The sequence below is a fragment of the Lasioglossum baleicum genome, chromosome 9 (genome assembly GCF_051020765.1).
Source record: "Lasioglossum baleicum chromosome 9, iyLasBale1, whole genome shotgun sequence".
Taxonomy (NCBI): Eukaryota; Metazoa; Arthropoda; class Insecta; order Hymenoptera; family Halictidae; genus Lasioglossum; species Lasioglossum baleicum.
Window position 1 is genome coordinate 8025777 of NC_134937.1, and position 26759 is coordinate 8052535.

The window sequence follows — 26759 nt, forward strand, 5'->3', positions numbered from 1 at the left end:
CAGTTTCGGCTCGCTAACGATACAGACGTATTCTGACTAGTTCTTCTTCGGTTAAATAAAGAACAGACAGTTTGAATTCTTGTGCGTTATTTTTGTATTATAAATGCCCATTTCCATTAAGCAGGATTCGAACGTTACGAGAGGAAAGTCGGACATTGATTTTTCCCGAGATCTTGAACCTGATCCGGTCTCGAGAAGCGATCGCGTATCGAAACGGTTGCGTAGGTACGCTCCTGTACAGGTACCGTTAGCCCTGAGAGAACGTTGAACCACAAACAGTCCGAATCGGCGCGGCTGAAGCAGCTCCGGTAGTTCGCGAAACGACACGGACAAACAAGGACACGTTCTAGACCCGGCGATCTCGAGAACGTAATTTATCAAAGGAAATTGCACAAAGTAAGCAGATGTTTCTCGCTACGTGCCGAAACAATACCGAGCATCGTCGTGCCGGTTGATGATACGTATATGTAACTCGAAATTATCGGTGTGTGCATGTGTGTCGTCTGACATAGGAGACAAGGGAGCCGGACAGGTTTCGTATGCGCGATTACCAGTTATCGTTACGCGGTTCCAGTCAGCGGAATTCGACGACGAGGAGCGCCTCTCGTAAATGAATTTACCATTCGATCGTTAGAGTGCCGAACGCGCGTGTCGATTCGGGAATCGGGTCCCGATGGAAGCAATGAGGTTTAACCTGGCGAATGGACGCGACGATGAGCGGACCAACAAGATGGAACGGAAACCGAAATCGGTGTTTAGGACGTACGTGCTCTGGCTATTCGGCGGCATCTTTGGAGCCCACCACGTGTACCTGGGACGGGACAAGCAGGCGATTGTCTACTTCAGCACCCTGGGCGGGTACGGCTTCGGCTGGCTACGAGACATCTATAGGATACCATGGTACGTGGCAGACGCGAACGACGATCCTCGGTTCATCGAGGACTTCAAACAGAAAGTTCGGATCAACCGCAAGGTACTTGGAAAATCAGCCCGTGAACCGGTGGTCTCCATGTAATAATTATTTCTTCGTTGTTCTCCCTACATTTTCACTTCGACCAGCGAGTATCATTTTTGGAGACCACTGTTGCAAAGGTTCGTGTACCGTAATGTTATTCGATGTTTCAGCCGCCGTTTTCGACAGTGCGATTCACAGCAGCGACCGCCGTCGCATACTTGTGGGCTGAAATTTATCGCAGCGCGATACCGGAAGACGAGATCTATGGGATCAATTTCCGGCACCTGTTGATTTTCACACCTTACGTCATCGCGCTGGGTACGAATTTACAAATGACATACGTGCGCTTTCTGCATAATTACTGTCGAGGCGATAGCGTGTCGATGCAGCGACTGGTTGCACGATAAGACTCGCGAGGTCGCTCAATGGGCGCGTGCACTTTTACGGTTTTATTTTCTACATACAGGGTCTGTTCGGAAAGTAGCACGATCACATTTTTAAAAAGAAATCTATTCAACATATGGGTACAAACCTTTAAATTTCTTCGAAGTAGGATCCTTGGGCGTCGACACATTTTTTCCAGCGCGATTTCCATGCTTCGTATGCTCCCTGGAAGACGTTTTTTGGAACCTCTCGTAGTACCCTCGTGTCACAGCCTCTTTGACGCGTTCCACGCTTTCAAAATGGCATCCTTTTAGCACATTTTTAATTTTTGGAGACAAGATGAAGTCGGCGGGAGACAAGTCAGGACTGTACGGGGGTTGAGGAAGTGTTGTGATCCAACTAAGAAGTACCGTTTACTGTTTTCCCCGTAATGTACGGAAAAGTTTTGGTTGGAAGTGCTCGACGAGGCTGCGACGAGGGTACTACGAGAGGCTAGAGATAACGCCCTCCAGGGAGCATACGAAGCATGGAAATCGCGCTGGAAAAAATGTGTCGACGCTCAAGGATCCTACTTTGAAGAATTTTAAAGGTTTGTGCTCGCGTATGTTCAATAGATTTAAAAGTAAAAATGTGGTCGCATTACTTTCCGGACAGACCCTGTATATCACGTTACCACAGTATTTACCGATTGCGTTCACGATGGACGAACAGCGTGCTTGTCTTTGTTGTAGCCGTGTTCGCAACATTTACAAAATTCGTTTTATTCTGGAGGTGATCGAGTACCCATTTGCAATTGACAGTAATGATCGTGTAATTTTCAGCTGTATGGACGGTTGGGAACATCGGCAGGGAGCGAGGGACCATATGGTTCGCTCTGGTAGCAGCATACCTGTGCTACCCGACTTTCTCGTACATCGGAGACGAAACCATATGGATGTGCCTGATGACCATAGCTTCCGCGTTGAGCTTCGACTCGTTCAGCAAGAAATGGCGGCTGAAACCGCAGCAGAGGGAGAGCCTGGTTCGCAGGCTGTTCCATCTCGGCTTGGTTGCAGCCCTGTTCACGTCCTTGCTAGTTAGCTACTTCTACTTCAATGCCGTGGTGACCGACAGCGAGGGCGAGGAGATCAAGCTGTCCGAAGCTATCCAGCATTTCCTGACCTCCCCTATATGGCTCGATCTTAAAGTAAGTTTCGCCAAGAGGAATCGTGTTCGGGACACGTGTTCGAAATCTTACGAATCGTTCGTTTTATCAGGCTTGTCTCGAAGCGACTTGGAACCAGGCGGTGCACCAAGGTTTCTGGGCAACGTGGGCGCAGCTAATCGATCTCACCGATCCTCACGGTGAAATAAACGCCTACAAAGTAAGTTGAAAATATTCCCGGGAAACGCGTTGAAACTCCGTTTCGGTGAACCGTTATCAAACACGATTGTTTCGCAGGTGTTGGGTCTATCGCAGACAGCCACGCAATCGGAAGTGACGGCTCGTTGGAGGGCTCTGTCCAGGGATAACCATCCTGACAAGATAAAAGGCTCCGAGCAGGAGAGACGAGAGGCTCAGGAGAAGTTCATGGACATACAACAGGCGTACGAAATCCTCTCGAAGGCCAAGAACCGGAGACAACGCCGTAACAGGAAGAGCGACGTTGACTCCAACGCTGAATGAATCGGCAGCTAAGATTCGTTCCCTTCCCTCATCGTTTCTTTAAACATTTGCCGCGCTATCTCCGTTTTTGTTCGTCTAATTTTACCGGCATATTCCGTAAGTAAACATGAGACATGTATCTACAAACATAGGCTTTTAAATGCTATATGAATCATTGTTCTCTCTCTCTCTCTCTCTCTCTCTCACACATATGAACGCAGAACCAGAATATAATTAATTTTAATCGACCGACGACGCCAACCTTCATGTCTTTCTTGTAAATTTTCTATATAATGCATGTAAGAGCCTACGTTTAAACAACAGTTTGCTATTATTGTTCAACGTAGAATGTGCTGCTGAAGTTTCTCGAGAAAAGACTACGGGCAACCCTGTATTTTTAGCTTGATTAACGAGACGCATGCATCGAGACGAAGCGATCTCATTCTACCTCGTTACTACGTCCTGTTTGAACGGCGCGCGCTCTCGTTGCGCGGTGCATTCGCTAGTGTAAATATAGAGATGGGAATCGAAAGAGCGATATATATGGATGTATGTATATGTATGTATATATATTTTTCTTACAAACGTAGCCGTAGCTCGCGGCGAGAAGGAAAGCGAGAGACGTCAATGAAACAGAATCGGACGTTTAATACGAAGACATTTATTTAAAAGTTGTTACGGCGATCACCGCTTTTGATATAAAATACCGGAGGCGTTGCGGTTGCAGACGCGAGGTAAACACGGTTCAGAGCGGATTGATTCCAGATACATTAAACGATGGCGGATCTCTTGATAGACACCGACAGCATCCGAAACTATCTCGTCTATTTCTCTCCCGTTGTTCGTTGGTCGCGATGAGTCACGGCGACGATAGTCGAGACTCCGGCCGCTCCGGGTTCCTGAGTTTCGACACGTTCCGCACCGGCGGACCACCGAGATTGTAAACCAAAAATAAGTTCGGAACGCTTACGCCCTTAACCGCACGTCGCTCCCATCGAAAAAACAATCTGGAGCAACGCGCAACACACCGTGCAACGACGCTCAAATAAACCGCGTTCGAGGAAAGAAACGGGATCCGGGCGCGCGCGCGTGTCTCAGTAGAAACGGCACCGTGTTATCGCGAGGTCCACGTTTCCAACGATCGTTCGCAGCTTCGCGGAACGAGAAAAAGAAACACTAATCTCCTCCCTCGCGCAGTTCGTCAAAGTCGATCCGCCGTGATTTATTTGTTCTTCTTCTTCGATCGAGACGGCTTTACCACCGCGCTCTCGATCTTCTCCGCGAAACTCGACTTCTCCTTCGACTGCTCGAGGAAATCTTGCGCCGACACCAATGTTACCCTGCGAACCGTCAGACGCAACCAGTTATGATCGTTAGCTGTTCAGAGCAACCCTTTGATGTGTGACGGACATCTAGGGTAGACATAAAGATCCGAGGATCGTTTAGCGTTATTAGTTTTTCTTTAAGTTACGAATATTATAATTAGACTGCGGAGTTTGTGCGTTTATAGCAAAATCGAGTAGATTCATCTATTAAAATTATTATAAGATCCACAGTTCAATTATAATATGTATAGGGCGGAGGGGGCGTCCCTTAACCGGACAGGTGCTTCGAGTCTTCCCTTTCAAAGACAGAGAGAAGACCTCTCAGAATTTATCACAGACCGAACTTACATATCCATATTTCTGTTGTCGATGTTTCGGCAGCTGCAAATTTATTTGAGAAAGTAGATATTATCACGAAACTTGCAGATAGACGTTACAGATTGCACGTGACCGGTTAAGGAATATAAATGTAAAGAGATATGAATAGAGAATAAGATAAAAGTTAGTACAGATGTTGCATTACAATAAAATCAAACGAGCACCGAACTTAAATTGTTAAGAACCAAGCACGAGTCTGCGTTAGGACTAGAGGTAACAAGGAGTAAAAGCTAATCAAACTGTATCAACTGTATAAACTTTCGACGAGTTGAGAATCGGATTTGGCGGTACTGTGTCTAAAGAAATACCTGAGTTGCGGAACGCTGAGAGGCCGGAGCAAACTTTTCACCACCGGAGGAACTTCGCTGGCTTTAGGTAAGGCAGGGCTGCTGACGCAAAGCGCGGCGCTGGTCAGCTGTGAGACTAGCGAGAAATTTCGGTCTGGTCCTGACGTTGTGCGAAATACTCTCCTAATTTTCGACTTGAGGCCGGTAGAGGGTGGCGAGAGTGGCGTCGTTGGGATGGGCATCACCTACGCCGATACAACTTGTCACAGCGAGTCCTCGACTTACGTGGACATTCATTGACACGCGGATTCTCAGAAGCGAATCAGAAAACCAATTCCGAACTGTGAAATTCGTTTTTTGATTGCCAGAACGGGAATGGTAAGTGTTTGCTAGTGCACAGCGTTCTTTGAATTTTCCTTTCAAATGAGTACATACATACAGGGTGAGTCACCTAACGTTATCACCTCAAATATCTTTGTCGTTAAGATACATTAAATGTCTACAGGACAATGTTGAACGGTGAAATGGGGCTCATACGATACCAAAACAATTTTTGTTTTTATGTAATTTTTTTTAGAGATATCAAGGTCACCTTCATTTTTTTTAAAATGGAACCACCCTTTTTCAAACATCTACAATGATAGTCCCTTTCAATGCGAATTCAGTAGCTATAATAACTCAAGGTCATTCAAGGCACGGACAGAAAAATCGTATAAAACGTAAAAACAACAATTGTTTTGGTGTCGTATGAGCCCCAGTTTACCATTCAACTTTGCCCTCAAAACATTTAATGTATCTTTGAAAACAACAAAGATATTTGAGGTGCAGATCATAAGTCGAGGACGTACTGTATTCTCCTTTCGGAAAACGCGTTGGGGGTGCGAAATATGTACCTTTCCTTGCAACACCTTCGCCGCCAATTCGGGCTCGCTGCCCCACCTGCAGGAGGTCGATCTTTCCAAGAGCCGATGCCTGGCGAACCTCTCGATCACCTCAGCACAGACGTACCTGCCGCAGAATCTGGCCCATTGCTCCGCCCTTAGTCCTCTTCCGTGGTCTCTCAGTGTCGGATTCGCACCTAGACAGACAGATTCCCCAAATCGACAGAATTTCTTCGCAAAATAATACAAATTCTCCAAGTGAATCGTAAGAAACAGAAGTTAAATGCTTCACGAAGAACCGCGAAGTTGCTCCGAAACTCACCGGCAAACAGCAGAATCTTCGCGCATTTGACTCGTCCTTGAAGCGCGGCCTTCATGAGCGGCGTGAAGCCGGAAGCGTTCCTGGCGTCCACCTCGATGTCCGGACATCTCTGCAGCAGGATGTTCAAGCACTCGGCTTGGCCTGGATCGGGAACGGGAAATCGTTTAGATCGGGAACGATCGCGCGCGTCCTTCGGACGAGTTCGAGTGGCCGCTTATTTCAGGTAACGTAACGCGCGTTCGAGATCGTGTTGTTTTGGCTTGAAACGTTCGTGGACGCGCGTCACCGCGGCGCGGACCACGCGTCTCTCGAGTACCCAAGTACGCCGGTTATTTTCGGCGATAGTGACGCGCTCGAATCCTTACGTTTACTTACGGCATCGCGGCCGCGCGCGCGTGTGAAATTTCGACGTTACGTTCGCTCACGCCTGCCACGAGCACTCGGTGATATTATTCGCCGACGCGGCGAGAAACCGCGAGAAGCGCGCCGTGTTTACAGAATTTATGCTTAGCACGTGGCCGCACTTTTTCGCGAGGAGAGAGCGATAGAGCGATAGGAACGAACGTTTGCGGAGGCGGTGATTCTTCTCGAAAGACGTAACTGAAACACCGGAGCGTTTTCACTTTCGCAACCGAAGCGACGCGTTCCGCGAACGTTTATCAGCCGATCCTCTTTCTTTCCGACCCGCGAATAAATCGTGGCCCGCGAGCAACGCAAACGAGGCTCGACAAAGACGCGGTACGCGGTAACGGGATTTGCGTAAAACGCGTTATCCTTGTTCTTTTTTCGCCTCCTCCGAAGCATAATGCAACCGCTTACCCGCTTGCGCCGTGAAATGCAGCGGCGTGTTGCCCTCGTTGTCGGGAACATTCGGGTCCACCCCCTCGAACGTCAAAGCTAGCTCCAGCATCGCCGACGCACCGTTCCCGGCCATGTAGCTTATGGCGGTCTGGTATTGCAAACAAACAACCTGAATGATGGATCGCTCGAAACGATTACGTAAACCGCGTTTCCAAAGGTACGAGTCATTCGCTGGACCACGTCAACCGTCGAATAACGCGCTTTTCACTCGCGTTTTTGCGGCGGAAAAACCTCCGCGGAAGAAACCCGGCCGGTTCGTGGAAAGATTCGTTCCAGTGCCGTGCCACGACCGCGACTGGCTCGCATTGTTTGCTTTAGAAAGTTGCACAATACGCCCAGCCGCGTTATAGATCAATTTATTTAAGTGGTTACTGACGTTGACGCTGTCGTTCAGACGCCATTACCTCGTCCGCAGCGCTATAACGTAAGTACGCGCGTCAGACCCGCAATTGCGTCCGCGGATAGAGGATCGTTCGATTCCTTTCGGGCTTTAACGACTCGTTTGTGCCGTAGACCGCTCCCGTGAAAATGGACGCGAGAAGAATCGATGCTAACTTTCATCCCCTTTCCCCGAGCCGGTACCAATCCGCAACGAATTGGCAGGGACATACGGGCTCGCCGAAAGCACCGATTACCATCGATGTTTATAGTCAGCCAGCTCATTAACGGCAGACAAAATCTACCTAATTCCCGGCTCGACCGAATCGGAGACCGTGACCCGGAATGCTTCGAGCAGAGGCTCTCAATTTCTTCGCCGAGGTCCGTGCCGGGATATTCATGGCTGATCGATCGGATAATAGAATGTCATAATTTCACTTGGACATGCAAAAAATTCTGAAAATAATTAATCCCTCCTATCCCTTGTTACAGATGTTTTTACTCCTTTGAGATCCAGGTTTGAGATCGAAATAGCTGACTGAATTTTGGAGATCTCGATCTCGAAGAGCGGCTGTCGCTTTGACAACCTCGACGGAACAAGCCGCGGAAGATATCGATGTGCTTGTTGCCGTGTAAATTTACACTTTCCGCGGCAGCGGTCATGATCAAACCGTCACGGAAGGAAGCAACGGGCCTCTGTTCGTTGGCTCTCCGGAGACTAACTTTAGCATGAAACCGCTTCCTTCTCTCGAGCCGTTTGCTTCTGATCGTCGAAATCTATGTTTCGTCTCGGCGCCCAGCGAATGCGGCGAAACGGAATAAATAGTGCTCACCCTGCCGCTGCTGTCAACCACGTTGACGTCCATGTCCCCGAGTCCAAACCTCTGCACCTGCGCTGCAATCCGATTGAGCGCCTCGTCATCTGCATCTCTGGCAGCCCTCAGGAAGGCCGATCGCCGGCCCTCGGAGGATGATTCCCACGACGGCGGCACTTTTCCGACGGTGTTGTCGAGCGAGTTGCGATCTGTCCCCGAAACATCGTCAAACAGCATTTTCACAGTAAACTCGAAAAGCACAAATCAAAGTTTGAGCAGCTTGCCGCAACGTTGAATTATATCCCTACTTGGGATAAATGTAACCTACTTTCAAACTGTTTGGCGTTAGGTGCCGTTATTTGTGTAACATCCCGTACTAAGTTTAGTTCGCGATTTAGTTCTAATTAGCACGCGTAAAATTGTGCTCGATCCAGATTTTAAAAGAAGTCCGCTAAATTTTCAAATCAGAGTCCGGAGAGGAAAACGTTCGCCACGGAGGTTTCGCAAGTAGCGATTGTCGATTTATAGCTATTCAATATCGAGTCTGTTTGCAGACACGTCGAACGCGCGTATAGTTTGTCCTCTTGAAGGATTTCCAAAGAAAACAGTGACGCAAAGAGCTGCGCGCTAATCCCGGCATTTCCCGAAACCAGCTGTGTAACTAAGTCGCGGTATTCTTGGAGAATGTAAATGGATAATGAAGATATCGTACCTTGCAGGACACCCTTGTGGTAGATTTTTGCCTCGTGAACGGCACCTTTGCCGAATGGTGATCGCCTCTCCTGGAAGCTGGTGTCGGAACTGAACGAGACCGATTTCTTGACACGGCTGCTTGTCTTCTTCTTCCGTTCGATCAGCAACGTCTGGCAGCTCGGCGATCGTCCGAGAGGTTGTCGGCTCGAGTGGTGGTCACCGGTGACGCTGCTCAAGATCGAGAAGTATCCCTTCAAGGTCGAGTACTTGCTCGGACTGCCGGTGGTCTCCGAACGATAAAGGTGAGTGCCGGCTTTCCCTTGCTTCGACGAGTCGTCCTTTGCCCCCCACTCTGTGAACCTGCTCACCGAGTGAGTGAGATTCGCCAACAGGCCGGAAGATCGCTTCAGTATACCCTCCTCGGCTGTCCTTCGAGGTTTCTCACGCCCCGTAACACCTGAAGCATCGTTACGCGAAATATTAGGTTGGCCAACAATCTCCGCGGCACTGTTATCTTAACCACACCGCTTATTTTGACTGCCTCTCCTTCGGCATCGCTTTGATATTCGAAGCGAACACTAATTTTTGGCAGAGAGAGCTTTTTTATTTTAGGAAGATGGAAACTGTCGAAGAAACAAATTTCTCGGAGTATACAGTGAGCGGGCGCTGCTAACAAATGTGAGACTCCGATTGAAAGATTGAATAACGGAGATTTCGATCCGGAACACCGCGGACGAGGGGGAAATGGAAAAATCCAAGAGAGATTGCACACTCGTTAAATGTTTCACGTAAATCACTTTCATTGAATTTAAACGAACTCGGAATGACGAATAGGTAGTTCGCGATTCCTCGTTACAGCGACACGGAGCGATCGTTCATTTTTAACAGAACTCGTTACCGGAGATGAAAAACGCGTCATGCTCGACAATGTAAAACGAGAGACGCATTGGTTCAGGCTAGGACATTTATTTCGATCACTAGAAAATCATTTGAGAACATAAATGAAATAAACGCATGCGTAATATTTTTCAAAAGTAGAATAGAGCGAAGTTGAAATAGAAGTGGAAGAGAGCACGAGTACCTTCGGTGAGATTCAAGGGAACGGAGAACGACTTCCGAATGGCCCGTTGTCCAAGTTTGCCGACGTTGTTCGACTTGAGGACGTCTTCGGGGAGCTGTTTCCTCGAGAACTCTCGCTCGAAAAAGGCGTCGCGGCGCACGGCGGCGCCTCCGGTGCACGCGGATGCGTCGAGGATCGTGTTGTTCCTCTTGTTCGCGATACACGGCGCCGGCGTCTCTCTCGCTGCGCAGTTATTTCGAGCTAGCTCTCCCCTAGAGGCGACGATGCTGTAGTTGTTCACGGTGCAGGTACTGCCCTTTACCGGAGAGTTGCACTTTACTCGCGCCGCCTGGAGACCGTTTACCTGCCAGTCGTCGTCCAGAATCCGCCGGGATTTCTGCTTGAATCACCATACGTGCATAGTAAACCAACATTCCGGTACCGTTTCGCCTTTAACCCCTATGCCAATACCCAACGACGACGTCCCTTGACGTCGCGCTTTGCAGTTTCGACCGATATTTCTACGCCCCGAATTTTAATTAATTTCACAATTATTTATAAAAATTCTGTGTAGAACAATTTCGCTGTTTTCTGGGTATTGACACATGGATTAAACGTTAACTGAAGCGGACAGCTTCTGTACTCGTTTATCCGTTATTTTCGCAAGTCGATCCAACCGACGGTGTCAAAGTAACGCAATGGTAAAAAAGTAAACACGACGAGGAGATAAACGATTGTACCTTCCTCGAGGATGAAAAACTGTGGTAAGAGATGAGGCGAGATTAAAATGAGATTATTCCCGTCGGCTCATGAATAATAAATCGACGCGCAGAACGAACTTTTTTCAGGAACAGCGCGTAGAATACGTCGAACTAAATATGCGCTTACAGGAGTGCGGGGCTTGTGAAAAATGTATTGCAACATTTATTTCGGCACGCTTTGCGTTTTTGTTCGAATGTAAAACACTTTCAAACGAATACTTCAGGAAAAGCTAAGCAGCTCGAATCGGTGACATCGTTTCTTTTCACAAGTTGCTACCTGCCTATCGTATACACTCAAGATTTACCGTGCTCGCTCTATAGATAGCGTGTTGTATTTTTTCAACACCAAACCTACAAATGACCGGTTTCTTAATTAACAATTACTGAAATTCTATAGATGCCTCTTCTCGAAGTAATCGTTTTCATTCACTTTTAATACTTGGTGGATATTTAGTATGCTATCATTTTCTTCCGCACAGATACGAATAATCAATTTGGTTGTTTGTACGGAGAAGAGAAGCGTTGCTCAAAGATGAAGACATATGAGGGGTATTAACGTTGCAAGGGATGGATTAACATTGATAAATCGGAAGGTGTATAACGCGAAGCAAATGCGAGATGGAAAAGGGAGGAAGAGTGAAATCTATTTCACAGAGAAACGAACGAGCCGCGGAGACACTTACGAGGAGATCGTCGAGCCAAATATCGGAGGAAAGTGGGCGAAAGCGCGGATGAAACGCGACCGTTCCCGCGGAAATTCTCGGAAATCACTGACGCGTCGGTTGTCGGTTTGTCGCGATTCGGTGTCGCGAATCACGGGGGCACACCGAGTATCGGCCGATGCGAGGTACTCCGGAGTAGGAGAAGTTCCTTGGAAAGCGAGCCGTACCTTCCGGATCGCCTCGCAAGACGTGCACGCGAGTTCTACCGCATCCGTTTCAACTAAACGCTATTTATATGTCGGTTAAGTCCTCGCGTCGCTCGCTCGGCGGCTAGTCTGCGCGTGTACCTGCGTTATCGAAGCTGGTTCGCGAGCGATACGCGAGAAACACGCGAGCTACAACGCGAACAATTCGCGAACGCCGCTGCCGGACGCCGACTACCGATCTCTACCCGCTCGAGTCGCCATTACAGGTTTTTTACTCTCTCCGTAATTAACCGTCTCGTCGCACAGTAATGTATGCGATTCCGGCCGAAGCAAAATTATTTTTACTTCTGCTTGTTTATGCTTGTTTTTCACTTGTCATCTGCAAGAGCAACCGGGTGAAGATCGATTAAGCATTACGTGATCGGCTTGTTCAGCTGTCCTCGAAACTGCTTCTCAATGCATTTTCACAATATTTTAAAAACACGTATCACGGTAGATAGTGTCGAAGCATGGCTATGCGTGCTCCGAGAAAAATCGATAACAAAATTACCAGCGCAAGTTCCGGTTCAATGAACTTCAGCTGAATCGAAGTACCATAAAAATGAAACATCACGCCAGAGTTTCTACTGTTCCGCATTATTTCTCTTTTGTATAGGTGCGTATATATTACGTCCACTGCTGATTCATTGATAATAATCTGGAAATAAGTCGATTTTTTCGCTCCCACTCGGTTAGAATTTCAAAGCAACGCGCGTCGCCACGTAAATATTCTCCTGACATTTTCATTTGCCCCTGCTCTAGACACTCCGTCTTCGTTTTCGACTCCTCCTCCTCCGACAGCGCGCCAGTGACGTCCGCAAGCTCGGAAAAATCGGGAAACCGCGGATCCGTACGTAAAACAGTTTTGTACAGGCGTCGCGTAAATTGATCAAGCGACGATGACGCTGTCGGATCTCTTGTCAGACATGCAAATACCGAGAACGCCGAGAACCGCTTACTTGCAGAACGTTTCGCTGCACGGAGGAGACCAGCAGACCGTTTCCGAGACCGTACTTGATCCCGCTGCTGGACAGAGCAGATTTTCCCGCGAGCGACTCGCTGGAGTTGGTCAATCTGCTGCTGCGACTCCTCGCCATCGCTGATCCCATCGAGTACTGTGAACACAGTCGATCAATTTTTATTCGACAATTAACATCGTTAGCATCCTATTCCGCGACGATCAGTGAACCTGATATTGACCAGAAAGCGACTTTTCTTGGCCAAGTTCATTGAAGGAGTTTAACTCGAATTTAATTAATAACTCGAGTAACTGTATGTAGAATGTAGATGTATATGAAATGAATCTAGATTTACTGTTTGTTTCGGGCAACTATTGTGGCCGACGCGGGGGGTCTAGCATTTCAGGTATGAAGAAAATGACAGGATCGTCTAAAAGGAGAGAGATATGCGTGGACTTTGAAGCTTTGGCCAAGAATCGGCGCTTTCCAGCGTCCCACAGGTGGACAGCTGTTAGGGAAAGGCTGACAAGCGACTTATTTCTAGACGACGAACGTTTCGGTATCGCGGCCCGAGCCGTTCCGCTGGCACTTGGGTTCATTTTGTAGGTTTCCGCAGTCGGGATTCCGTGACTTCGATAGGTATTCCCGAATCGGTGCTCGAACCGTTGATGCGCTGGTGAACCGAGGTCTCGGTAACCTTTCGCAGAGTCGTCCTTTTGCGCCGGTTCGTTTCGGGCCGGGCCGAGTCGGGCCGATTCCGCGTGCTTATTTTGGCGGCGTTACATTTGCCCGAGAGGCTTGTCGTTCTCGGCTCTTCTGGCGTTAAGCCAATATTTTGAATTCTCCGATGCACGGGAATCCATCGATTATGCCGCGCTCGACTCCTGCCGTTTATCGATCTTTCAAACTTCTCGCTCGGTGTGTCTCTAGCCCGGAGGATCGCGGGATCGCCTGCCGTGCCTCGATCGTGGACTTTTCGTATTTTCCTCGTTGCACGATATTTCACGTGCAACGGAAACAATTAATCCTACGCTAACTGAACTACGGTGTATTTTCAATGCAGAGTACGCTCGGAAAAAGCTGTGTTTCGGCAAATATCTTCCGAAGCTGCGATTGTGTTCGTAAGTGATCGAAAAGCTTTCACAGTCTCGATATCGATGGGGCGTAATTACACACAGCGCGGAGTTTATGCAATTTATCGCAGACCACTCATCGGCGCAGTTTTAAAGAATACAATGCTTCCGAATAAAGATCCGCAGTCTAGTCACAATCGATGCGGCTAATTTTTGTGAATTAAACATCAAGCCGTGGCAGGTTCTCACTATTTTTAGTACACCGTACATACAATACGTCATTACGGAAACGAGATCGACACAGATACACGGTCGGGGAGAGATTAAAAGTTTGAAATTTTTATATCGGTCAGTAGTAAATTAGACGTTTCTACGGGCATCTAGGTCGTTATGTTAATGGTTCAACCGACTTGTCGCGTTAATGCTTTTCACGAGCTCCAAATATGTCACCACGCGCATATACGACTGCGAGATGCTGAAAACCGATTAATAGACTGCGGATCTTTGTTTAAAGTAAAAATGTATGCAACCGCAAGCAACAGAAACTCGCGTTTCTTCTGAAAATACCGATTTGGATCCGTCCAATACCAATTCTTGTCATCAGTGATTAAAACCCGCAGTGCCCACGAACAGATTTTAGCGTAATCGCGATTGCATAATATCTAATTAAATCTTGCCGCTTGCAGCGTAATAGGTGCGCGCACATGAATAAAAACCGATTACGTTGTGCCGAGCGGTTGTTGCGACTGGCAGGCACCGTGAACGCGATTGTTAAACATCGAAAGGAAGATCCGCGGTGAGAATGTTATTATTTTCGAACGGAAATCGCGTGTGAGCCCTCTCTAAATACACCGGCGACTACACGGCCGTCGAATTCGGTGCAAAATATTTGCAGATTCTTTCCGGCGGGTTGCGCGGCCGGCCGAAAAAAAATATGCCGGCTATCTCGAAAGAAGGCAGGATCGCCTGGGACCACTATAAATTCCGGGAACGACAAGCCGTCTGCCATTACCGCGTCGCGGAGCCGGGCAACCTTCCGTAAGGGTGTTATTAGGAGGCGTGTTATGAGTCGTACTTTCCAAATACAACGACGGCGATTAATGAAAATTCATAAGGGCGCCCCGGCGCGGCGCGCGAACCGGTGAAGGTCATCGACGCGGGCGACACGCACGCGAGTCCATAAGGAATGTTAATCGTGTCTCGTTGATAATCACGTGCGACGCCCGTGTCATTGACACATTTCAAAGGCGAGATAATAACCTCGGGGAACTCGACGGCTCCGTGTGTCCGACGAGTTTTCTCGCGGCTTCTTTGCTTTCGAAGCGGATCGGTTCCTGCCGTGTACCGACCGGGTTCGGTTTAATTTTAAACGAGGTCGACGTCGGCCCGACCACGATCCGTAAATTTGTCGCCTAATATCGTGACCGTGACACTTTAGTGGCTATTCAACGCGTGACGAATCGCGCTTTCCACGAATCCACGGTTCGAACACGACCCGACCAGAACTTTCTCCCACGGAGTTTTCGTTTTTCTTTCTTTTTTTTTCCCTCTAAGGAGGAAGACCTGTTATGATACCTGTTTCCATTCCATCTATTGCAACGGGACACCGCCAGCACACGGTCTCATGGGTAAATTAGACCTAGAGCTCTGAAGCGTTTTGATCGCGCAACACTATATTCCTCGTTCAAACTTCTGGCAACGCACGACAACACATTCTCAAATGTTCACTGTGTAACAGACTGTGAGTCGGGATCTTCCAGTTGCGTATAGAGAAACGGTGGAGCAGGAGCGTACAAAGCATTGCTAGTTCCATCGAGCGATCGTTTGGTCCGATCGGCTCGACTAAGGGTTGATTGGATACTGGGCCAAAGTTTAATTCGCACCCTCGCTCTCTCGGGAAGTATCACGAGGGCCGCACGGCACGCCGCTACCTCCGCGCAGCCGCGGATGTCGGCCAGGTGTTAGAATATTTCTCGAGTAACCGAGTCAATGGAAAATGCGACAGCAGATTTTCCTTTTCCGTACAGTCGCTTTCCGGGAGACGCTACGGAGCAGCGTGTCTCTCGTGTTCGGGAGTCGATCTCATCGATATTCCTCCCCGTTCGAGACGTCGAGGAAAGTCCGGCTCGACGCGTTCTCCCTCGATATATTTTCGATCTATTTTTGCTCGGTAACACACCGGTCGACCGATGAGACGCGCGCGCACGTGCTTCGACGCTCCGGTGATTCAAGATCAATTAGAAAATCCGAACTTACTAAAAATAGTGTTCGAAATGGCCCGCGTGCCGTGCTCGTCCGCTCCTCCGGAGCAAGCGCTCTGTATTCAGTCCAAAAGACAATTTTATTCTACTGTTGGGTGGCAACAATGAATTCAAAAGGTTCTCCAGCTAACGCACAATGAAATAAACTCGTTTGCAAATGACATTTTATTATTCACCATCGAAGATACATGTGTCCACTTTAGATACAGATCCTGTATTCAGATCCTCATGTTTCTCTTTTGGAATCGGTTCTGAATCAACGCATGAGGCGATTATGTTTTACGAGTATTAGATTCTATTATCGAATCATTCGAGTCGTTTCTGTGCTGATTTTACCGGGTCCAAAATAAAACTTAATCGCAGTTCTTTGCTCCCCGAAAAAATCGCGACTGTCGTAAAAACCAACTAAATTTAAATGTGCTACGTAAACGGCTTCGTGGAATCCGAGGAAATTAATATCGGCGGTAGTAAAAACGTAAGCCAGTCGAGTGAAACCATGATCCCGTTACTAGCACGTCCGAAAATAATTTAGAAATAAACTGACAAGATGATCGCACTTCGCGCTGTAAACAAACGAGCCTATCAAACCCGACAAAAAAGTTCACACGAACTAGACCAATCGGAAAAACGAAGATCGAGCCGCTGATTGGTCTGTGAAAAAATTCCGGACGATCGTAAAAGACAATTAGGACTCTCCGGGCTGTTCGGCGCGGTTGTTCTAGCACTCGGGGAGATCGCGATCACGCGAACGTTCCATACTTGTCACCCCGAGTTCCCGCACGGGTCACGGAACTCTTTAAAAACCGCTCTGCGAAAGGAAATGAGGCAATTTCCTTGGCGCGGTAAACGACGCGCGGATCTGCGAGGGCTCCCGCGATCTAGCTTGACGATCTCGCTAACGAACAGGTGCCGCGCCGATCGCGATGCGATCCAGGGAAACGATGGAAGGCCCTGCGGGGCAATTAAAACGTAGTTCAAAGTGTAATGCTATATTTCCGATAACATACAGAGTTTACATCGAGGATGAGCGCTATTTAATGCAACGCCGACACGATAGCGCGCATAAAACTTCTTCCTCGCGCTGGCAGCCCTTTAATTATGAAAAAAATAGCGGTATCGTGGCAATGCTGATCGAGTGAAAAATACAATAAACGTGAGAGGTGAATTTCCCCAGCACATGTTCTAGGTACGATACTTATTTTGGCAACAATCAACAACAATTGGGATCAAAGGTCATGCGCCTATTTCGACGTCGAAAGAGTTTCGAATTTGTTTACCTTAATAATTTGCTATCCGTCCAGGCGGTTTACCATTCCGAATCGTTGATCCCCCGGGGGCTACGTAAGAACAATTAACGCGGTTCTTGCGTTCCTCTCGGTCTGCACACCTTGAGATGTGTCGCCGATCTACAGAGTAACTTGCGTCTCGCGCGAGGCTGAGAACAGTCGAAAGCTGTGCGCAACGTGCACTTTCTTCGTTGTCGGACGTCGCGGAAAGCTTCGCTTTTATTAGCTTGTCGAACGCACGGTACAGAAAGGCGGAACACGTTCCGAAACAAGGTGTCTCAAAGCTTCGGAAACCGTTCGGTAAACCGTCGTCGGCGTCGGTCGAGCTCCTCGCCGCCGATTCATTTTGCTGACTCACTCGCACCGGATCGTTTCGCATCGAATCTGACGCAGCTACCAGGCGAATCCGCGATACGAGCAACAAAGACGCACACGTACATCATCCGGACTCTATTCAGAAGTCGCTAGAGACGCACGTGTGCGTCATCCGGCACCAATGTGTCGATTACAATGGCGGCAATGGAGCCAACAGGAAACAAAGGGACCGAACTCGCGTCTACGGGTAGAAAGTAGTAATTGGAAGTGTTTGACAACTCGAAACATCGTAGAACAGTGAACGAGGGATCTCGGACACGGTTTACCGAACGGTCTTCCTCGAGAAACATCAAGAAATGCATCGTCGATCTTAGGTAAGTGCTTTTAGGGAGCATCGATAACAAACAGACTCCTTCGCGACTTCGTTCCGGTGTCCGCGAAAGCTTATTGAACCCACGAAGCAGGTACCCAAAGCGGCTCCGATTCTACTCGGTGAACCGCGTTGACCAGTTGCTCGAACGCCATCGACAGGTCGGCGTTCACTATCACCTCGTCGAACAGATGCGAGTAGAGAAACTCTATCCTGGCTGCGCTGCGCAGGATCTCCTCAAACTCCTCGTCCTGTGGAACAGCGACAAAATCAGCTGGTGTTCAGGAGGTTACCGGGCAGGCGTCGGCAAAGATTGAACAAGAAAAGAGCAAGGTTGTTTTGCGATAACACTTCGATAGGATTTAGAGAGGTCTAGCTTCTTCTAGATCGCTCTAGATCCAACGTAGGCGTAGAGTGCCCTCGGGGCTTTGCATTGGTTCCGTTCGAAGCAAGAGCATCGAAGCCACGCCCATTCAGAGCCCTCTACTCGGACAGAGAGCAAAATACTTCGATTATTCTGTTACAGAGAGAAGAATTCAAAGTAGAAATTGATTGTTGGCATCGGAAAGGAGGATAGTCGACTAATAAAAAGTTAAAAAAAATTTAAACCAGAGCCAAAGAACCGACCGAAGACTTTGATCTTGGAACTCACGATGATTTTAGTCTGCGAGAGAAACGTTTAGACTCCGCAGAGACGGATTTGTATCCTTTTCTCTGTAATTTGCCCGGAGGCGTTGCTCCCCAGGGCCAAGAGCACCTGTTGCCCACGCCTGCCACCACTGAAAGGATATTTACCGTGAAGCCGCGGGAGTTGCTCTCGTCGAAGGTCGACCTAGCTCTGGCGTCGCTCCTCGTCTCTTTCAGTGTTTCAAACCTCGGCGGTTTAATGTATATCACGTACGGTTTCGTAAGCGGCGTCCGGAGCATCTTCAGTGCCTGATAGTGCGGGTTCAAGAGGCACACGTAGCCAGCGTTTATCAGGGAGCTAACGCTCTCGGAACTGGTGCCGTAGAGGTTGCCCTTGTACTCGCCGTACTCTATGAACTTGCTGGCGGCTATCTCCTCCTCCATCTTTTCGCGGCTCACGAAGTGATACTCTTTGCCGTTGATCTCGCCCGGTCTCGGTGGTCTCGAGGTATCTGAAGAGAAACGTGCAAGCGTCACCGGGTGAACATGGCGATCCGGGAAATCGTAGGAGTAATGACGTTGTCGTTAGAGATGGGATAAAGTGTGTGCCAAGTAGAGACGATGATAGTTAGCCTGTAGGTACTTGTCCCTGTGTTCGAAATCAAGTTGCGTGAAATGTACAGGGTGTTCGGCAACAGGTGGGCAAAAAATTGAAGGGATGATCGTGTCTCCGTCTCTCGCGAGATGCATCACCGTTCGAACTCCTTTGAATCGCAGCGAGACCTTCGATCGTTAATAACTGGAAGAGGAAGTTGAAGTCGCGAAGGATCGTCTCTTCAGTGTTCTCCCGACCGTTGTCAAACACCCCTGTACAAACTTCAAGTACACTCTAGCTATTGAGTAGCACTCGAAACTGATGAACCGAAGCTCGGATATCGAATTGGATTTCATTTCCTGGTTAGCGGCGCGGCTCGAATGAACGATGAAGGAGTCGAGAGAGCATGGAAGGGGTGCGAAGATCGCGGGTGGTCGAACACGGGAGAAGGGGGTCACGGGTGACCCGAACTTACAAGGCACGGGCGTCTTGTACTTATCGGGATCGGCGGCCATGAGTCGCCTCTTGAGCTCGTTCCTGCCAACTCCCGGTGGCCCGATCAGAACCACCGGCCGGTATAGACCTGGCCTCGGGTAAAGCTTCGCGACCTCTTCGTAGGTCGGTATTTCTTCCCGGTCGAAATCGTCGTTCTCTGCAGCGTCATACATGATTTTTTTAGTTTTTACTCCCTGCAAGTTGCACTTTGTGGGCGAGGCGTGCAAAGAGGTACTGGGACGGGGGCACAATGAAGGCAAAGGCACTGGAACAGAACACAAGCCTAACCGACGGTTAGGTCGTCAGGCCAACATCCGTTAAGAAGAGCAGCCTGGACCAGCTCCGAGATAGGATCGTCTATCTAGTTGCGATTCTCTTTAGTCGGCATTAACGTTAGAACATTAATGTTAGCTGAACGCGCGTATTACGCATGCCATCGGACGAGCAAAACTCCACTAAAACTACAAATCGATATTTTAAATAGAAATGACAAAGAACGAGATATCGCGCCGGATCGTCTCGTACCAACGTTTCCCAAACGTTCTCCTATCGATCCGTACAGGTTCCGCAAGATACCTCTTCGATATGGGGTTCATTATTATAATTTCGAGTGCGAAACCTGTACAAGATAGTCGTACAAGCGTCCCCGCATTTTGGAAACGCTGGTAGGATCGTTTTACGTACTTTGTTCCGTTCGAGCGTGAAACCGAGCGACTTACTTATATTGTCGTCATCGGTTTTCTCCTTCTTTTGCCTCTCGAGGATAATCCGTCTCTCCTGAAGAGCTCTACTGGGGATCAAGCCAGCTCTCATATTTCGATCACCCTCGCGTCTCGCCTGCCACCTATTTCGAAACGAATGCAATTGGAACGTGATTCCCGGTGCCATATGCCATGCCGTGTGCGTAAAAACAACGAGTCGAGCGATTGGAGTCGTACCAATAAGCGTCATCCTGGCTGACGATGTGAAGAATGTCACCCTTGGTAAAGTCGAGTCCAGCCTCTTTGCAAGGTGTGTGCGGATCGGTCGACGCCTCGTACGAAAAGTGCGCTCGGACTCGGACCTATCGCGCAACCAGAATCATTCGTTTCCGTGTTCGTTCCAGGATTCGTTCTCGGACCTCGTCGAACCCAACTGACTCGCACAATTTGTCATAACACCCTTTGAAACAGAATTACTCTCGCGACCCTGCGACTTTCCACACACCATGTTTCCTTATTCTGTTTTAAATGTTGTTCGATCAATTATGCGAGCCGCGTCCGACGAGCTCTACGACGGAACATAAACGTACCTTACTCTCCCGAATACCTCCTTTGCTGTCCGCTGGGACTATTTTAAACGTGATCGTACCTTCTGAATTTTGCTGAAAGAGACACGCGAATTTTATCCCCGCAATCCTGCATTTCCCTCCCATTTATTTGCAATTTACGACTCGACCATCCGTCACACTCCCGGACAAAAAGATGGCGCGATAAATTCCGCGAAATTGCTTCGGAATTATTCTCGTGTAACCAGCCCGTGAATGTGTACCCGAGAAATATTGTCAAAAATGTGTCTTTCTGTCCAGGGGTGTAGAAAACGAAAGGTGAAGGGGACTGTGCGTGACCTACCAGTATCTTGACAACGCAGTTTGGAGTCTTCCCTTCGACGCTGATGCCGTTGACCTCGCAAACCTCGTCCCCGACGTGAATGAGGCCGGATCTATCGGCCGCGCCGCCGTGCATTATTCGCGCTATCACGATCTTGCCGGTGACTACGCACGTTTTCATGGTCGCCCCCTATCGTCAATTTTCAAGCTAGTATTTTGATTACGTCGTGAGACACGCGCACGGGCTGGTGCTGGCGGAGCACCTTCGTTTCTCATGAGAAATGAAATCGAAACGAAACGTGAAACCAAACAGAGAACGAAACAAACTGAACCGCAATCGGGCGCGCGCGCGCTCTCTTGATCGAAGTCACTGGAAGCTGGCCGCGTCCAATGTGGCGGATACAAACACTGTTCGTTGCTGAAAATCCCTCGGGAGACAAAACAACAAACTTCGGATATTCCTCAACTCTTCGCACTCGGGTTGCGCTTTTCTCGGATACCCTACCGGAATCTCGATTATCCACGATGAAAATAACTGAACGAAGTGCAAAAGCATTTATTCGGCATGATAAACACAAATGGAAGGGATCTCCGAGTGTTGACAGTCGAGTGCGAAGGGTTTAACTAGAAATTTTCGATCGTTCACCTCGAGAGGGATCTTCGGCACTCGTACGAGGACATGCGGGACAATAACATAGGATACCAATGTAGTTACGATGGAGAAATCGTTTTATTTACAAGCAAAAATCACAAACGGAACAACACAAACTAAGGCGGACTAATGGTGGACGCAGGGTGTGTGAAATCAAGATGGAAGCGAAATGAATAAATTAGTGTGGCAGGGAAGAAAAACAGCGTTACTCTATTTACAGCGCGGTTCGTTCACACTCTATTCTCATTCCAGCATGTATAGAGCTGCGTATGTGTGAGTGTGTGAGTGTGAGTGTGTGTGTGTGATCATGTAGATTGGACGGCCGATCGAACCGAAAACGAAAAAATCGAAACGAACTGAATAGAAAAAAAATGAGAGATGACACTACAAAAGAATCGTTTACTGCGAGAAATCGATGTGAATATACGCGTGAGAACGTGTTACAGGCCTGTGTGGATGTTTCGGCTTGAAGGCGACTTACCAAAATCGGTTCAACGCCGGAGCCACACTTCGAAGCAAGTTTGACGATGAAAGAAACACGTGATTACTTGAGAAGTGTGTACGGAGCATCGCTCACGCGATACTTCGGGATACGTATTCGATACTACGAGATAATACTGTGTTACGGGGCCACGGCGCGTCTACGTCGGTACAAAGGATTAATCAGGATCAACTCCCATGCAAAATCGACGTGATTTTACGCTGTTGCAAGTTTACGGTTACGATTACGCAAGACACGGAGCATTTCGAACGATTCACCCGAATGTATCTCGCTTACAATCGATAACAGGAATCGACGTGTATTTCTCTGGTATCGATAGGAAATTAGATATTCGAAAAGCTCCGCTCTGTGTACGCTATCATGTATATCGTTCGTTAGTACAGCAGGCTATCCTGTTTATTAATGCTCTCACTCTCGATCGTGATATATCAAGCTCTCTCTTTACCGTGTTAATCGAGCGGAAAAACCTCAAAGACACTCTAACAAAAGTAAGCACCGGACGGGTAATGCCTATCTGTGACGTACCAATGGCTCGTTAGACTTGACCAACTGCACGATCTTCACCGTTTCCTCATCCTCGTCCACCTCCAGAGGGATCTCCGGCAAACGGGGGTAGTAGTCTTTCTGGGCGACCGCGTCGTGCGCGCACAAAAGACCCTGCGACAAACGGGCCTTTTATCGTCGCACCCCCTTTTCAGACAGCTTTCTCTCGACACGACTATTTTTTCGTCAGAAATTCGATAAACACCAGCTTGATCGACCTCGACAACGTCGAACACGTCGCTTCAGAATAACAACGTGTTCCTAAAGGATCTGGTGCGGGAAGACGAGGGTACGAATTCGGAAAGGGGATCGTGCTAGAAACAGCAAGATTCAAATGCTTTTAACCAGGCCGTGCACAAAAGAACCTGCGACAAACGGCTCTCTTATCTGTGCACCCCTTTTCAGTCAGGTTTCCAGCGAATCGTAGTCGCTCCGAAGACTATTTCTCGCCAGGAATTTCGACGACATCGTCCTCAGAAATATGAAAATAGGGACACGTTTCTAAGGGAACCGGCCTGGGAGTAGGGAAGACGAGGGTACCTTTTGGGTAAGTGGACCTAGCTCAGAAGGTATAAGAAGAGCGATAAGAAAGGACATAATATTATAATAATAACTGTAACGATACTGAAACACGTTTGAGAAAGCTCGTCGGCGTAGTTGCTGGTGTACCTGTATGTGCGGCTTCTGGAGTAGGTGGAACAGCTCCTTGCAGTCTTTCGAGATGTGCGTTTTGGTGGACAGCAGGTCCAAAACCTCGATGTCGATGTCCATGGAGTTCGACAGGACCGGAAAGAACTTGTCGTCCTTGACATTGCTCACAATTTTATTGTGGACGTTGACCAACGCGTTCAGTTCCTTGGACTGCAGCAGATCGCTGAGGAAGCCGAACTCCTCGTCCGTGCAGCTCGGTATCTCGTTCTTGTTCTCCTGAAGAGAATTCAGGAGCCTGGACAACGCTGGAAAATGAGACAACGAAATTATCATTGAAAGACGTCGCTGCTTGTGTTCGTTCATCGGTTCGTCCGTTATTGGAATTATATCGGGCAGAGGGGTTTTGTTATCGGAGTCGGGCAGCGTTGTTCGAGCACGGGCTCGGAAACGTCCGGTGCACGACACATTTACCTCCTGATCGATAAATTAATTTCCTGCGACCGCTCGGAGCCGAGCTTCTCTCCTTTCTCTTTTCCGTAACGAGAAAAGAAACGAATCGGCGAACAAGAGCTTCTGCCAGCCGAGTGTTTTCCTGACTAGCGATGGCGCCGAGAACGCTCGATCTTTACGTTCACGCGTGTTCGAACAACCCTCGTCGTTCGACCTGTTTACCGGATGATCTGTAGATTATAAACACCTATGCGGACGCGATTCCAGCCGAATCAAATCGATCCAACGAGGATTCTGCTGCCGCAGTGAACGCGAAGTTCCTTCCAACTATTTCGACGGGATACCGCAATAAGGGTCGAGAACAATCGGAACAACCAGCACGCAAATAAGAATCACTCTGACGAGAAATCCGATGATATTCCAAACAGTAAAACTAAAACATTTTAACTGGTCTGACGAATCGAGGGTTCAACGGTGAACCGGGTTAGCAGGCTGTACAAATGTTTTTAATTTTTGCGAGTCTACTTCTCGATATGTCGACAAAAGAATTAGGATAAATTTTTTATGCAAAAAGCCACCCCTATTTTGTTGGTCAACACTATCATACTGCTGTAAAAGCTATAGGTATCTACACAAAAGTTTACAGGAAACAATAATATCGGACCGCGTCATAAATAACTACCGTCGCAGGCATCGAGGAAACATTGAATGAGCATGAACTCACAATAATAATGGGAATATTTAAATAGCAAATATTAAGATTATCAAGCTCCTGACCCAATTTTTTGCTGAAATGTATCACTTAATATTAAATAAACAGTACACTTTGCGCGAAAGTTGAGGAGTGATGGCCGAATTTAATGCAGGCAATATTTTCGAAACAGAAATCGTCCTTTCAGATGACATTACGAGTCGGACATTACTTTTTGAAAAACAGAACAAAATTGACTAAGGGTGGATTTATAGTGGAGCTGAGAGCATCGATGATAGCGGCGCAGTGAGAAGAAACCAACATTCGTGACAACATTTCGACACATACTAATGAAAAAGCACATATGTATTTTCTTTGTTTTTCTTTTTTTTTCACCGCACAGCTCACCTCGCTGCTCCACAATAAATCCACCCTAAAACATTATTTTGTGCTCTTGCTTATGGATGCGCTCGGGTTAAGAACAGGTAAAAGTTAGGATCGGCAGTAGACGAAAATAGACGTCGAGCACCTGTCTAACGCGGTGTATTCGCCGTGCGAATTTGTAGTATCGCGACAATCACGTTGAATCGAATTGAACCGATCCGATCCGAGCCTAGCCGAACGTATCCGTACCGAGCGATACGGAACCACGACGAAGGTAACCGGTAACAATCCACGCCTTCGCGATGCATCACGAGGCTTCGTTATTTTTAAATTCCTGACGTTCGCACGCACCGCTGTCGCCGATAGACGTCGACGAAAACAAATGACGGAACGTTGGAGGTCCGATAAAAGCTGCACAGAGTTCGGCCCGGCAGGGTAGGTGAGAGAGAGAGAGAGAGAAAGAGAGAACAGATAACACAGATTACTCACCGGGATCCCAATTCACGTTTTCCATGACGAGCGCTGCTGTCATAATTTCATTCCAGCTCGAAAAGGGCCGACAACTCGGTTTCCCGGCAGTTCTCGGTGTTCAGCGAGAAGAAGCGAGCCGAGAACGGCAGAGCGTAAGCGTATCCCGCGATATCGGGACGAGAGACAGTGGAAATTCAGGTCAGTCGCGATGCTTATTTCGAGCGGATTGCTGCTGGCCAGCGCCGCGAATAACCCGGTAAAATAGTTTCTTGTTTCGCGTTCGCGGCTGGAATATCGTTATCATAGCGAGAATAATCCGTTACGTAAGCGCGGCTGTCACTCGACACGGGGTAGTATGACGAGCGCAGCTAGATTCGTCTGCTCTCTCCGCATCACGCCGACCGATGCGACGCGACGACTCCTATTCCCCTCTTCAATCTGCCGAAGATTCTCGAGCCACCGCCATTTTAGGGTGTAAAACGGGCTGGCACAACACACACCCTCGCGAACCCGTTTACCCAAGCGTCCACGAACCAGACAGAACACCCCGTTCAACCGATACTCGCGAATCCGTCCAGGATTTTCCACGATTTTCTCGTTTGCTCGCGACACGGCGCGCTACCCGCGGAAGCCATCTTTAAAGGCGCCACTGCTTCCACCACCGTCTCGGTGTCTCTCTCCCTCTCTCTGTGTCTCACCCTTCCCCTCCCCGCCACTCCGGCATCGCCACCCCTCGACGTGTGCTTCCCTTTATTCGATACTGCCCCTCGGTCTATTTATTTCGATCCATACTTTTCGTTTTCTGCCCTCACGTTTACGCGCGCCACGTCGAGACTCTTCTTCGAATCGCCGAATCTGCGATATTTTCACGAGCCCTTTGTTCGCACACCTTCTCCTCTGTGTCTCTCCCTCTTGTCACCCCTGTTAATCTATACTCTCGCTGGAGGGGAGAACGTGGAGAAGGGGAGAGAAAAATGAACTCTTAACCTTTTCCACACTCGAGCCTTCTGCAACATTTTTGTCTGGCGTAAACTTCGCCTTCGGCTCCCTGTATTTTTCTATCTTTTAGTTAAATTACAAGGAACAATCTATTACCAACATGCCGGTAGGTATAGCGTTCGTAACGTATACATATTTTTATAATTTTACACAACTCTGCCACATTCGAAAAACTACAAAACTTACAAGTGCTGT

General features: G+C 48.3%; 3 protein-coding genes across 6 annotated transcripts; 1 reads left to right on the top strand and 2 right to left on the bottom strand.

Annotated features, from left to right (window-relative positions):
* Window positions 1-14: 14 nt before the first annotated feature.
* On the top strand, window positions 15-22608 carry Wus (TM2 and DnaJ domain-containing protein wurst). The gene is made up of 5 exons (XM_076430857.1): window positions 15-973; window positions 1126-1273; window positions 2161-2525; window positions 2596-2703; window positions 2781-22608. The coding sequence occupies exons 1-5, from the start codon at window positions 674-676 to the stop codon at window positions 3003-3005; spliced, it is 1146 nt and encodes a 381-aa protein (XP_076286972.1). The 5' UTR covers window positions 15-673; the 3' UTR covers window positions 3006-22608.
* On the bottom strand, window positions 3527-16778 carry LOC143212218 (uncharacterized). Its single transcript, XM_076430769.1, has 10 exons — window positions 15260-16778; window positions 12612-12767; window positions 10006-10381; window positions 8944-9381; window positions 8250-8440; window positions 6997-7126; window positions 6178-6318; window positions 5868-6052; window positions 4996-5219; window positions 3527-4324 (listed from the first exon to the last, which is right to left on the bottom strand). The coding sequence occupies exons 1-10, from the start codon at window positions 15272-15274 to the stop codon at window positions 4207-4209; spliced, it is 1974 nt and encodes a 657-aa protein (XP_076286884.1). The 5' UTR covers window positions 15275-16778; the 3' UTR covers window positions 3527-4206.
* On the bottom strand, window positions 16919-26343 carry Metro (membrane palmitoylated protein 7-like protein metro). 4 transcript variants are annotated; one of them, XM_076430783.1, is made up of 11 exons: window positions 25584-26343; window positions 23588-23874; window positions 22901-23032; window positions 22355-22381; window positions 21244-21411; window positions 20925-20996; window positions 20572-20696; window positions 20353-20477; window positions 19614-19916; window positions 18712-19055; window positions 16919-18167 (listed from the first exon to the last, which is right to left on the bottom strand). In XM_076430783.1, the coding sequence occupies exons 1-11, from the start codon at window positions 25624-25626 to the stop codon at window positions 17991-17993; spliced, it is 1803 nt and encodes a 600-aa protein (XP_076286898.1). In that variant the 5' UTR covers window positions 25627-26343; the 3' UTR covers window positions 16919-17990. The 4 variants fall into 4 exon arrangements, with proteins under 4 accessions (XP_076286898.1, XP_076286900.1, XP_076286899.1 ...); XM_076430785.1 differs by having other exon boundaries at window positions 19614-19790; window positions 25584-26342; XM_076430784.1 differs by lacking the exon at window positions 22355-22381.
* Window positions 26344-26759: the final 416 nt, after the last annotated feature.

Excerpts from the sequence above, each read along its gene's own strand:
- Wus (XM_076430857.1), top strand. The coding sequence starts at position 674 with ATGGAAGCAATGAGGTTTAACCTGGCGAATGGACGCGACGATGAGCGG. Across the intron at positions 974-1,125 it reads AAGTTCGGATCAACCGCAAG|CCGCCGTTTTCGACAGTGCG; the intron begins GTACTTGGAAAA and ends TCGATGTTTCAG. Across the intron at positions 2,704-2,780 it reads GTGAAATAAACGCCTACAAA|GTGTTGGGTCTATCGCAGAC; the intron begins GTAAGTTGAAAA and ends ATTGTTTCGCAG.
- LOC143212218 (XM_076430769.1), bottom strand. Across the intron at positions 5,220-5,867 it reads CGAAGGTGTTGCAAGGAAAG|GTGATGCCCATCCCAACGAC; the intron begins GTACATATTTCG and ends GTATCGGCGTAG. Across the intron at positions 4,325-4,995 it reads CTCAGCGTTCCGCAACTCAG|GGTAACATTGGTGTCGGCGC; the intron begins GTATTTCTTTAG and ends GACGGTTCGCAG.
- Metro (XM_076430783.1), bottom strand. The coding sequence starts at position 25,626 with ATGACAGCAGCGCTCGTCATGGAAAACGTGAATTGGGATCCCG. Across the intron at positions 23,033-23,587 it reads TCCAGAAGCCGCACATACAG|GGTCTTTTGTGCGCGCACGA; the intron begins GTACACCAGCAA and ends CGTTTGTCGCAG. Across the intron at positions 22,382-22,900 it reads TCAAGTCTAACGAGCCATTG|TGTGGCTCCGGCGTTGAACC; the intron begins GTACGTCACAGA and ends CTTGCTTCGAAG.